The sequence below is a fragment of the Saccostrea cucullata genome, unplaced genomic scaffold (genome assembly GCF_032062105.1).
Source record: "Saccostrea cucullata isolate Sc308-1 unplaced genomic scaffold, CSIRO_AGI_Scuc_v1 ctg218, whole genome shotgun sequence".
NCBI lineage: Eukaryota > Metazoa > Mollusca > Bivalvia > Ostreida > Ostreidae > Saccostrea > Saccostrea cuccullata.
Window position 1 is genome coordinate 383,581 of NW_026930772.1, and position 13,956 is coordinate 397,536.

Sequence of the window (13,956 nt, forward strand, 5' to 3'; positions counted from 1 at the left end):
GTTATAACTAATAAATAAAATTATTAAATTATTAATTATCTCTCAAAGAATTTTACATTAATTGGACTTATTTAAGATCACATATAATGAATACTGAGATTATTCATTTTATCTTGAAAAACCACAGAGTATATAAAGCTGAGACATATGTACAAACAAGTACTTGTACTTTCTTTATCATGAAGAACTAAAACTTCATTTTACAAACCCTTTGATGACTAAGATATGAAGTGTGTGTGTGAGAGAGAGAGAGAGAGAAGGGGGGGGGGGGGTTTCAACATGGCATTAAGCATATTTTGTTTTGGGAACTTATTCATATTGATGAAGTGTCTTACAACCGAAAACTGATTTTTAAAACAAAAACATTAAAATAAGGAACATTTTAGCAAAACACTTGTTTTATTGAAAATGCATGTACATAAAATATTAAATACAGTAAAGGGATAAAAATACATAACAAAATAACTACACCTAATTTGTATAATCACAGTTAATACGATAAATATATTAAAAAAAAATCATGTTCAACAGGTAAACACGGTAAATAATAAACAAAGAAGAAGAGAATAAAATTAAAAACATAAAAAATAAATTTCAAATAAAAAGTAAGATTACATTTGAATCAAGCATTATGATGGCAGATATATGTAGAAAACACTAACGAGATCACTAAGAATAATCCTGAGCTATGTTGATTTCTTTATAAACATTGATATTTTTTTTTATCAAGAGGTAGAACAGAATGATACATGTATTGAAGGTCTTGAGTTGATTTTCTTTCATAAAAAATACTATGTATGCTATGAAATTTACTTATTAAGCAACAAATTTTCATGATATAAATCATCTGCAATAAAAACAATCTATCAAAAATAAATAAATAAATATCAATTTTTCAAACAAGCACGAATCAAAATAAAAGAAAAATATTGATATAATTTCTTGAACTCATATGATATGTTTCTTGAGCATATGTTTATAATAACACAACAAAACACACGGGCGGATAATTGTAACCAACAAAATGTAAATTCATACAAATATTGGCATTCAGTTAAAAATATACATATATGTTATTGATAAAAAGTCAAAATTTCTTTGGTCCATTAATATAGTTTATAATAAGCCATTCATAAATACCCCCAGGTACATACCAATTAATAAATAACTTCACAACACAAAACGGTTCCTTGGCTTTACTATGCCGAGTTTGGATCATCCAAGAAGTCCTTCAACGCAACGTACTTCAAAATCATGTTACTAAACAGTTTCAAACTCTGCCTCATGATTATGTAATCCCGATCATGGTTGTCTGCCCTTGACATGGTTCTGTACCGCTGGCCCATGGAATGACTCCTGTTGGCGAATTCTGTGACTTGGGCATTCTGAGACGTGAGGGCATTGGTCAAAACACAAAGAATGGACTTCAGGCGGCGGAATATGTCGTTAAGGATAGGTAAAAACTGGTCGTTCTCGTACACATCTTCGTCCCAACGCACCTGTTCCAGGAAGATCATAACCACGGATAGTTTGTGGTAATCGGTGAGTAGGATATCAGTCAACTAAAATGAAAAGCAACAATATGATTTATACATTGTCCCACAAATTCGACGATAATCCAGAAATGGCCATAATCAGTTAGCCGTCTTGATTTGTTAGTATTTGAGGACATGTGAAATCAGTTAAGTATGTGATGCAGTGTACATGTACAAGGACAAGGTTTAGATGAGCGTCTCGAACAAAAAAAAAGTTTGTATAAAAATTATCTTCATATACTAAAAAATTAAGCATTCTTCTTTACTTTTTGGAATAGTCCATTTTTCAGGAATGTTCAAGTCAATGCACATTTTATGAAATTTCAAGTTTTCGAAAACATCTCATTTTTCTCTCAACACCTGTTGTTTAGTCATAGAAAGTTGAACTTCAAAAATCCACTAGAATGGAAAGAGGACACCCCCGACCGGAAAATGTAATGGAATGTCACGAGCGTTTAACATTACCCCCTCCATGTAGAAAAACACGGAAGAGAGAAGTAATATACGCTGGACTAAGTCTCAATTTCCGTCTTTTATGAATTGAGCATATTCTATTTATTTTTATAAAAATAGGTCATAAAAGCAATTGATAAGCCTCCAATTATTTTCCTTACACTCGAGCTTTTAATATACCGTGTATTACTGCCGAAGTACGTGTAAATAATAATTTTTAAGGAGAAAGATTTTTTCAATACACCAAAGGAAAACTTTCATCTTTAGCATATTTTGACATTCATAACCTTAGTATAATTGTTTTAAATGGATGGAAATTGACCGAGTAACCTAACTTTACTTAACTGAAAAAAAAAACAAAACAAAAAAACTATATACTAGTTTATATTTATGAATTAAGACTACTTACGTTTCTTTCTTCAAACATGCGCAGGGATCCTTTGAAGGAGGGGGTGGTTGGAAATCCGTCCAGACGGAGATAGGCGGCGTCTAAATTGTTCTCACAGTCCCCCTGTTTTACCCTTACCTGGGTCTGTCAAAAAAAAAAAAAATTAAAAGTTCAGTGAAAATTTACTAGCAATAAATTACAAGATATAGCCACTTCAAGAATTCTGGTTTTAAAATATAATCATCGAAATTTTATGTTTTTCAGGGAGGCAGATACATAAACTTAGCTCCTATTTCCATTAATTTAAAAGGAGTGGTACTTTTCAAGAGGAAATTTAAGACAACAATTCTAACTTATATAGAATAAGATGAAAATATTTCCATCTATACGAGTTAAAATTCAATTCTATATTGTATACAATATATTGTATGTCCTAGTATCTTTATACATATCTTTAAAATGGTTTACAGAATGGTCATTTAGGAGATTTACAAATAATTTCAATTCTGGGTCAAATAACAAAAAGAAACGTACATAGTTATATTTCAGTTCCCATTTTTTCTCTTTTATTTCTTTCATTTGATTTAGAAGTTCCCTCTTTTTTATATAAAATATATTGTTTACCCATGTATCTTTATACATATCTTTAATAAAGGGTTTTAGATTGGTCATTATATGAGAATTATAAATAATCTCGATTCGGGGTCAGATGAAATTATAAAACGTACATAGTTATGTTTCAGCTCCTCTATTTTCTCTTTTGTTTCTTTCATATGTACTATAAGTTCCCTCAGGATTTGTGGAAGGGGTTGTACTGTTGGTGTAATACTCTGTAAAAAGTCCGGAAGCTGCTGTGTTTCCGGTTGTGCGCAAGGACTCCTCCAGTCTTCAAATGTCGAAGCTAAAGTTCGAATAGGGTTACCAAAAACAAGTGCTGGAAATACTGCTAGCACGGTTAAAGTCAAGATGCCTGAATACAAAAGAAAAAAGGCGAAAGTTTTAAATAAATATATCCTCATATAAAGTCAATAAATGTGATGTAATTTTTGAATAATTATGTTACAATTATTTCATGGATCATTTGTTCTCATAAAATATTTAAAAATAAGTGTATTACGCAGTATGTATGGTATATAATAAATGATGTTTGATGTTAACAAATATAAAAAAGAGTTTACGTATTAAGTCCATTATAATTCAATTTTAAATTAAAAGAATAACATCGATGATATTGTACATAATAAATGATATTAAATGTAAATTCATTAGTATAGTGTTTTTACCCATTGCTATTAATTTCTTGATCGTATCGATTATTGATCATTATCAATCACTATAGTTTATATATATATACAGGATATCGCGGAAGTCTTTTTGATTGGAGCACGGTCGATTACTTCCGCGGGAGTCACATGATACAATTGTGCTGGTAAAGCCAATTTTAGAAGAGTTGCGATGAGATGTGAATTTGGGGATGAGAATTTTCAAACTTTGTGCTTGTGGACTCTGGTCATTATAAAAAATATATATGTGATAAGGTTTTTTTCTACATATGCACAGTGGATTTTGTCTATTAGGGGATATTAGATTCAAATTATTGGATAGATCGGAAAAAATTATAAGGATCACGCTGGAAATGGTTTCCTCTATTTTCCTAATAGAGACCAATAGCATTGAAATTAATTGTTATATAGTTATGATAAAAACACACTTAATGTAAAAAATATATTGAATTATGATATTGGAATTGTGTAAATATTGTGCAATAAATAAAGGCTTATTTTCTTTTACAATTAATTATAATAGGAATCTTCAAAATTGACTTAGTTACCAAAGAATTGAATTTTTAGTAGGTTTGTTTTTTATCAGAGCATTTCATATAACAACAACAAAAAAAAAAATACTTACAATTACTATTAAACCGAACGAAAGCCAATATTGTTGAGAAATATAAAAATGTCATTTCTTTTTCTCTTTTTTTTTTCTTTCTATTTCGATTTATTTTTATCTAGCCTTTGCAAATAAATCCATCAGTATCAAAATGAATGTTTGGACATACAAAACTCTATGCAACACATTATAAAGTAGAGGTACTGTGAGCACTGAGCTCACTATATGATACCCCCAATGCCTCCCATATGATTTTATGCCCCCTCTTTCCCCAGCTTCTATGAAAAAGGTCAAAACACACACATATGTATAAATTTAAGTTGTACGGCAAAGTCCATGATTGCTCTTGTATACCTGAAATAAGTGTTAGATCAAAAGGTAAAATAGGAGGTGCATAATGGCATTCTGTAGTAAGAATCCGTGAAAATATCATTAAATTCTATTCATTGGTATATGAGGAGTTGTTAATACATGTACGAGATGGACATCCTTCAATATTATAGAAGGAATAGCAGTGTCCATGTTTTGCTATGTGAAACCCAAAATATGTGCCCTATCAAAAAGTAAAGTATAGGATGTGCACAATGGAACTATGTAACAAAGATTCCGTGAAAGTCCCATTAAATTTCATTGAGTGGTTTAAGAAGAGTTGCGGCTAAAGATGGGTCCCCAAAGCATAACAAACGGACGGACGGACATCCCGATCACTTTATACCTCCCTCCCATCCCACTTTTCAAGCGGTGGTTATAATAAAATAAGAGATAACCTCAACATATTTTAATATTAAATTAGATTAAAGAATGAGTATTGGAAAATGTTATTGTGTTTAAGTCTAATTTCAACAAATTTAATTTTTAAAAGCAATGAAGCAATAATACATAATTGTACAGGAAATCGAGTACACCAAACGAGTTTCTGGGGTACAATAAGTTACTTTCAATATATTTTTTTTTTGCGTTTGAGGAAATATGCATATTTGTTTTCATGTTTTGATACGAAATTCTTATAGATTCATATGCTTATGACTCTTTTCTTTGGGACAGGGACCTATTTAATCTTCAAGGAATAAATTATGTGTGAAAAAAGGGTTTTACGTGTTTTACTCTCAAAATGATTATTTATTTTGACAACAATCATTGTGACATTTACATTATAATCTACAGCGTAAATTTCCTTAGGCTGATATAAAAAAGTGTCTGCCTAAAGTTAAGTCGGCTTAAATGGTCCAAGTTAAGAGGGATAAAATGTATACATACGTGTACTTGGTAGGATTACCTACAGTTTGGTTTCATATTAAATTCTACTTACTACAAAAGATACGCGTGAATATAAATATCATGTTTAAAAATATAGAAGAAACTAACACTATTTTTTCTGATTTAAAAAAATGTCGGAGTCACTAGTATCACATGTAATGCACATATAATGGTTTGAAACGCTAAGCAACTTTTAAAACTACTTGATAATAATATAAATATATAATGCAAATCACATCTTGATGTGAACATGATATTGAAAACTGCAAATAATGCTTTTCCCTGAAGAATTATGGGAGAGGCGGTATAAAAATATTTATTTGACAGAAATAATACTAAAGTATGTTAGATTCAGAAATGCTCTCAAGTACAAATACATTGGCTAGAATAACTAACAATTCTTAATCTTCTTCTTAATTTCAGATATTTCATGATAAAGTTATATTTATTTATTTATTTTTTTGATTAGTAATTAAGATTAAAAATAATTTTTTTGATTAGTAATTAAGATTAAAAATAATATCCACGTAATCCCTCAAGTCTATTTATTATTATTATTTTTTTTTTTGAAAAAAAAAAAAAAAAAAAAAAAAAAAAACAATATTCAAAATCTTCCGCGAAAAAAAAAAAAAAATCAAAGTGTGTATTTATACATGATATTGCCTTTCTACAAATGCTCTTCATCAGGAATTTGAAAAGTGGATTAGAAATTCCCATAAGAATGATTTACTCAATGTGAATCTCGATCTAAGTTTTGATAAAATTTTCAGGTAAAATAATTTCTTACCACTCAAACATAAATGTACAATTCATTAGGATTCTTTTAAGAATCATAATTTGACTAGAATATGAAACTTGAAAGAAATTCATTTTGTATTTTCATAAAGAAATGACAAACTAAAGTCTATGAGAACTGAAATAGGTAAAAAATAACTATGAGTAATTGATATAAAAAAAATCTACAATAATACAAATCTGTAACCAGGGCATAGAATCTGATATAGACCCTGGGATTCCAGAGGTGGGATCCGGTGCCTTCGAGGAGTAATCATAAACAGTGGAGCTACCACAACCGCTGTGAATCTTACACATTGACAGATTAATCAGTTTATGAAAAAAAAACTATGTAAAACGACAAGATATGAACATGAAAAAAAGTGGACGTAATATTTCTTTAAATGCATGGAAGATTCATTAAGTCTTGTGAAAGTGATTATTTTATCCATTATAGATTAATAATATAATTATAGAATTATGGCGAGAGAACAGGAAACGATTCCCTTTCCGCATTGAAATAATGTTTCCTCAAAATTTATGGCGAGTTGGAATACATTTTCATGAGGTTATAAATACAACAAACATTTGTAAAGGAAATGACCGGTCGACAGGGCATGCTCACTCCTACAAACCCGATCCCATCCTTTTTGTGTCCAGGTTTCCGTAATTTTTCCGCATTAACGACTTGTATTCTCTCTTTAATTATATTCAGAATGAACAATATTCTTGATCCCCTTTATTTTGATTTTTTAAAATTAATTTCTGCTCTACTGCTGTGTACATGTATATAAGCAACTTATATTAGATCGATCATGCTTATTACGAGTTATCTTCCTTAGTCGTAGATAAGTAGTAGATTTCAAGCCACCAAGCTTGAATTCATAAATCTCTCTTCAATATATCTAATTCAATTCTATTCAGTGGCGGATTTAAGGGGGGGGGGGGCGCACCAGGCGCGCGCCCCTAAAAATATCAAAGTTAGCGTAAATCACAGTTTTGTCTAGAAAATGTAAATATGTCTACAGAATATTCTAGAATGAATATGGGCCCCCACAGGGCTTTGCATACATGTCTCCTGCCTATTTTTGGCGCCCCTCTAACTTCAATTCCTGGATCCGCGCCTGCTATTCATTTTGATTTTTGATATTTTGTATAAGCAGAATATTCAATGAATATCCCACACTATACATGTATTAGACAATTCCTCCCACCCCTACTAAGGGTTAAGTAATGTTAAGTACTGATGAAGAACTATTAATTAAATATGGCTACTGAAAAAAACTTTTTCAAGAATGAAAATCACAATTTTCCAAAAATTGATAATAAAAGAGAACGATTTTACAACACTCTGTACATACACTTCTCGTAACAAAAAATGAACTAGACTTATTGACTTGACAAACAGTTACCTCTTCTAAAAAAAATGGAATATTTCACATGATGAAATTGGATATCTTTAGCTAGAATTATTTTGTTAAAAATCATACTAAATTTACACACAAGTACTCTGAAATTTATGCTTAAAATGTGTTCTAGTTCCTCATTAACAATACTTATAAATCATTGGGAAACAATATTTCTGATGGTTACTAATTGCACACCTCTATCAAACTACCTGCTTTTATATTCTTATAAAACAACAGCTGTTCAAAAACCTTTAATGAGAGATAGGAAACTCTTCCTGCATTTTTATTCTTCAGTTTGATATATTGACGATGTCCTGTGAATTGAGATCATTTGAATAATTGATATAAATACTCGATATATCCAGGTTAAGCCAAAATGAACGACACCAGAGAGTTTGTCACATTTATAATGTTCGGATGTTTTACTGACCATAGGCGTCGGAAGCAAATTGAAAGTTGGGGGCTAAACCAACAAAAAAAAGGTAAACCCCAATTTCCAATGCCTATATTATGTCTTCATGTATATTTGCAAAATAATGCCCCCCTCCCCCCGGTTCCAATACCCATGCTGACTAGAAGTCAATCCCCCAAAACTGTATTGTAAATATGATATCAGCAGCATTTCTGTCGTCAGTTGCGAAATTGTCCATTTATGTTCGAAATTAATGGTTCACTATCACGTGCATAAGTTATTTATGTGATCCAACTTATTTGTTTAGCAAGTGTTAATCCGAAGTTTTTTTTAAAATTTTAATCAAAGACAAGCGAATGAAAAAAAACGGTGATGTTTAAGAGCTCTTATAAAAAGATCATTTAAAGGTAGAATTTCTTTGGTCGTATATTGACTTTGTTGTAAATACAAAATACCTGAATTTGGACCAACACGTTTGATTTTTTATAATAATCTAATAAATTTGACAATTGATGGAGTCTGGCATATATGTTTCGTATTTGGATATATTATTATAAGAAGACGTTTATGGTTATCTAACATCTATACTTAATGATAAACGTTTACTTATGTGTTTAACTTTTCAATCGCCAACTTCCCTTACTTATGCAGCAATATACCCTTATCAGTTGCATACACGGTCAATATCTCTCAGTTGATTCAATACGCAAGAGCAGGTTCTACATATGAATAATTTGTAAAACAAGGTAAGTTATTGAAGTTGATGAAAGAATAATATCAGCAATCTTGGTTTAAGTCATCAAGTTCTATGGTCGATACAAAAACTTTGTAAGCAAGAAAAATTTATCACTGAAACAATATATGACTGACGTTTTCTTCCTACTAATTGTTAGGTCATTATTTGCACACACTGAATATTGTCGATGGATTTTCCAGTTATTTCCCGATTATGAGAAGGAGCACACCAGGTGGCACTGGTCGGCAGGGGATGCTCACTCCTCCATGACACCTGAGACTACATCAGATGTTTAAGAGGTCGGTGTTTGTTCTGCTCCTGTTTTGTATTGTTTAATGGACTTTTGACCTCGAATTCAATTCTGTTCGTTATCGTCATATATTTTATTCTCCATTTACACATCATTAATACAGAGGCCTCATGGCAAGTGTAGACGGTCATCAAAGCACCTGGCTTCGTCGCCAATAAATTTGGATATGGCCACTTTTGATAAATATGAAGAAAACGAACCGCAATCAAGCTCAAAAGTACAATAGAAATCGTGAGCAGAGGAAACAAAGACTTGTAAAATATTAGAGTTAGAATCAGGTGCCATGAGGGAGTAAGCATCTCCTGTGATCTTGGTCTTACTTTTCCACAATTAATTCCTTAATTGAACAGATTGAAGTCATAAGTGACTTTTTATGACCTGGCGTCTAGCTGATCCCTTTTCTTATGTATCATGAAGTCTGTAATATAATATTAATCACTCTTTGGTATTTGCATTTTTAAAAACAAATGTGAGAATTATTAACATGCGTTTTACAGATTTAGCAAAAAGCTCTTTGTATGTCATAAGGATGCAAAGGTTTCGCTTCCTTGTTATCTAAAATAAAGAAAATTTCATGAGAAATTTTCAACGTGTTGAACTTTGCCTAACTCTGGAATCCTTGACTTTAATTCATGGGTCATAAATTTAAAAAAAATACGATGAAGGAAGCGTTTATATTTAAAAGTCACATCAATTGGACCTCCTCAACCAAAGATGCTAAAAACTAAATAAAAATCTTTAAAACAGTTTCAATTGTGTCAAAACATGTCGAAAGTAGTCTCTCATTATAAAATTTAGTACCATGTACCTGTCACAAAAATGTTCTTTAAGAAAATAGTATTTTATATCAGTATTGTAAAAAAGACATACCGTGCAATAAATAGAGGATATTCAATGTTTTGTTGTTGAATATGGAATTTATTTCACGAGTGGGACAGGATTTTTTGATATTTTCACGAGTGCGAAGCACGAATGAAAATATCAAAAAAATATGAGTGAAATAATTTCCATATTCAACTACAAAACATTGAATTTTCTATTTATTGCATTTTCTTTGATTTTCCCTTTGCCTACGTCTTTCTTGTAATGCAGTTTTAGGCTACATGACGTCATAGTTGAGCGGCTAAGACGTCATAGCTAAGTGATAAACATTGTAAACATGAATTTCAGCAACATGTTTGGGGAACTTGCGTAGTTTTATTTTATGACAGAATGGTTTATGAACTCGTTTTCTATCTTATAACAGGTTAAGGAGTATTTTTTACAACATTCTTGGTGAAGGGAAGGAAAATCGAGAGTTTTCCCGCACTTCTGATATTCTTTCACACTGTGACAGGATATCATTTTGATATCCTTTCACACCGTGACAGGATATCACTTTTATTCAATGGATAAATTACAGTATTTCACTGTTAAAAATGTAATAAATGTAATTAAGGCCTCCATGATATCAACGATGAGTAGTCAGATAATATAAACGAACAAAATATGGTTACATCCATTGCAAGTGATACTAGTATATGACTAGTTTATGATTTTGAGAGCTTATGATTAAAAGTACACTTCAGTATTGCCCTGCTTTTTTACATAGATATAAACTAAACCCTTATCAGATCTCAAACAAAAATAAACCTTTTAAGCCCTTTTAAGCATAACTACATAGAACTATGATAGAAGAAGGAAATAAGCATTTTTTTTGTTTTATTATACAATAGCACTCGTGAGGTTAAAAAACTACACATATCTATAACAAGATTTTTAAAAGAAACGTTGGACACCACAATTTTAGTATGTTTCTCTGTACTTTCACTAATGCTTCACACACCATTCCTTAGTATTCTCACTTCCCTCATTATTTATTTTTATTAATTTGCTAGCGTCATACATACTGAAATGCACTAAATAAAGATACCTCGCTGCGAAGCACGACCAAAATCTTGCGTAATTAAACTGAAAGGAAAGGGAAACTTTATCCGCAAATAAAGATTGTTGCGAATTAGTTTGTGTAACATTATCCATTTTCAAACAGCTAAAGGGTCACGATTTATTTACATATACATGTAAGTTAATCATGTATATTTTTTACTGGAAACTATACTAGATAAATAAAAAATTAAATACTTTTTTCCTTATGTTTGTACATCTTTCTTTGTTTTATCTTACTCGAAGTATTGTTTTTAATAAAGGACATTTTTCAATTCTTTTTTGTAAGAATTTTGAATATCTCAGGTGCATTCGTGCAAGTAATTAATCGTGTACTTGACCCCATACCTGTATTTACACAGTTATAAAAACGCTTGCTTTCAGTAGTGTTATATAAAGGAAAACATTTGCAAATGTAAATATTCATGTATCTACACCGGCTTTTAGGAAAAGCTCTATTTCACGACATCATTTCACACAGTTAAGTCCCCTCCAAAACACCCCAAAATGTTAGACGAGGAAAATTTGACGTTTATTTGAAAGTTTTAATTATGCCCCCGTAATGGAAGATGCGATGGGTATAAAGTTTTTGCTCTGTCTGTCCGCGAAACTTTAACATTGCTAAAACTTTTGAGTGGGTGAGGTCATGACTTTCATTTTACACAAGTGTATTTAGTTGTGACAAGACCTTTTTATTTTGGTACAACCAAATTTGACATTGAACTTGGACTTTGACTCATTTAAAAAAAAAAAAAAAAAAAAAATTACCACACTCTCACTTTAGACATAAATTTGAACAGTTGATACTAGGGCTTTTAAACTTCACACGTGTATTGAATGTATAAATGTTTTTTTGTCTTGACGTTATAGTTTGACACACTTAAAAATTAACCTTGGTCATAACTTTTGAATTGTTTAAACTATAGGGCTTTCATATTTCATAGGTGTATTTCTTGTAAGACCTTCATTTCGCTACTAATTATTTTGACCTTTGGATTTCGACTTGCATTTGAGAAACTTCAATCCTCGCCGAAAGTTGTGATACGGGGCATCTTGTTTAAATATAGTTGTAGTTGTCTATAATCTGTAATACTGCATCAATTCAATTTTTTAAAAATCAAGTGATAATAACTCGATTTCTCGGTTTAAATAGTAACTTAACCAACTCGATTTGTCACACATTATAATTCTACAATCTACATGCACCCCTTTTCTTTGTTATCAAATATTACAATAAATCTTTCCTTTCATGTATGAAATTTGAGAATATTGAAAGATAAAAATTTTCTCAACAATTACACCAATAAAATATTATGAATTGAATTCTTTTTGAATTATTACATCGTGAATCGCTAATTATACGCATACATTGTACATGTATTTCCTTAACATATCACACGTTTCGCCTTGTTACTACCAATATAGAATTTCCAAGGTCTTAAGCCTGTTTTTCAGGCTTAGCTAGAAAAGATATACATGTATAAATAAATTTTAATGGAAATAAAGCTTAGATATCTAACAGGCTGGAGAAAAATTATGATTCTAATTAAGCGTCGATAACTTATCTACATGATTATCACATTTAACCATGAAAGTTTAATCCATTCACACTTGGTCTTTAGTTCGGTAAAAGTCTATGAAAACAATGACTTCGACGATGCAAAATAATATAATAACTTAAGCCACCTTTAAAAAATTTCTTTCTTACAAAGGCCGACTGCAGATTACAATATACTTACCTTGTTCAATCAATAAAATAACTCACCCGCCTTTAATTTCATAGTTTCCTGGATACCAATATTTCATATCTGCACACTTTTGTCCTTGCAATTCCACGCCTACCATTAGACATGAATTTGAAAAGTTATTTTTGCATGCTGAGTTCTGCAACACTTTTTCTCATTACTTACGTTTCCTGGAAGAAGAAATGATCAGATATCAGATGTCACATACTGAATAGAATTAGATATACATATTTAGGTGACGATAGATTGTTGAATTATTAACAATCTCAGCTGGGATACCTTTCGAATGAAGGTCTATAGATATTTTCAATGAATAGACAACTTACCTTGGGTGTTAATTGAAATTCTACACAAACGTAACTGAAAACGGTCATACACAGAACAAAACCTAATTTCACACCACTCCCTTACTGTACTAGAATCAATCCATTACTTACACGGAGTATGTAATGATAGAGAATCAAATAGCCGTAATGGAAGTATACAGAAGCACGGAAGTAAAAATGTTTGCCTCTACTCATCAAAGCACTTGTCTGAAGATTAATTTATTCCTAACGTTTTTGAAATATATTTACAGTTTCAGAATTCTCTCCACGGCTCTTCAAATTAAAAAACAGCGTAAAGTACAATGCTTCAGAAAAGATGAATCCCCCAAAAACTGAAGATGCAATCAAAGAAATGCAGGAGTCTGATTCGTCTACCAGTAGTAAACCCAATGAGGAAGAACATGACTATAATCTAGCTAACTAAGACTTTGTGGTAAAGAGATAATTTTTATCATGGTGAAATACTACCCTGTCCCCGAAATATATACATAGCAATTCTACAGCCAAAACCAAACATCAAAGAACGCGGAAACGATACGCAAGGAAATGTGGAGCAAATACAAAGCAAAGAAACAAATAATTAAACGATGGTGCACATTACAAAGAGGGTAGGGGAAATGAATGACTTAATTAATTGTATGATTAAATGCAAAGAATCAAATTAAAGTAAACTTTTATATAAAAAACAATGTGTTTGGAGACTAATTTCCTTTAGCAATAACGCAACATTAATCCTTTTACATAATTTGCTCTTATTTGACAAGTGCAATTAATTCAATCATTAAAGGAATTATGAGT

General features: G+C 31.0%; 1 protein-coding gene across 2 annotated transcripts; it reads right to left on the minus strand.

Moving 5' to 3' along the window:
• Positions 1–784: 784 nt before the first annotated feature.
• On the minus strand, positions 785–13,421 carry LOC134230067 (uncharacterized). 2 transcript variants are annotated; one of them, XM_062711841.1, is made up of 5 exons: positions 13,159–13,421; positions 12,853–13,002; positions 3,105–3,346; positions 2,398–2,520; positions 785–1,562 (listed from the first exon to the last, which is right to left on the minus strand). In XM_062711841.1, the coding sequence occupies exons 2-5, from the start codon at positions 12,866–12,868 to the stop codon at positions 1,200–1,202; spliced, it is 744 nt and encodes a 247-aa protein (XP_062567825.1). In that variant the 5' UTR covers positions 12,869–13,002; positions 13,159–13,421; the 3' UTR covers positions 785–1,199. The 2 variants fall into 2 exon arrangements, with proteins under 2 accessions (XP_062567825.1, XP_062567824.1); XM_062711840.1 differs by lacking the exons at positions 12,853–13,002; positions 13,159–13,421 and having other exon boundaries at positions 3,105–4,168.
• Between the last annotated feature and the right edge of the window lie 535 nt (positions 13,422–13,956).

Excerpts from the sequence above, each read along its gene's own strand:
- LOC134230067 (XM_062711840.1), bottom strand. The coding sequence starts at position 3,395 with ATGAGGATATATTTATTTAAAACTTTCGCCTTTTTTCTTTTGTATTCA. Across the intron at positions 2,521-3,104 it reads AGGAGCTGAAACATAACTAT|ACCCAGGTAAGGGTAAAACA; the intron begins GTACGTTTTATA and ends TTTTTTTGACAG. Across the intron at positions 1,563-2,397 it reads GCATGTTTGAAGAAAGAAAC|TTGACTGATATCCTACTCAC; the intron begins GTAAGTAGTCTT and ends TTTTCATTTTAG.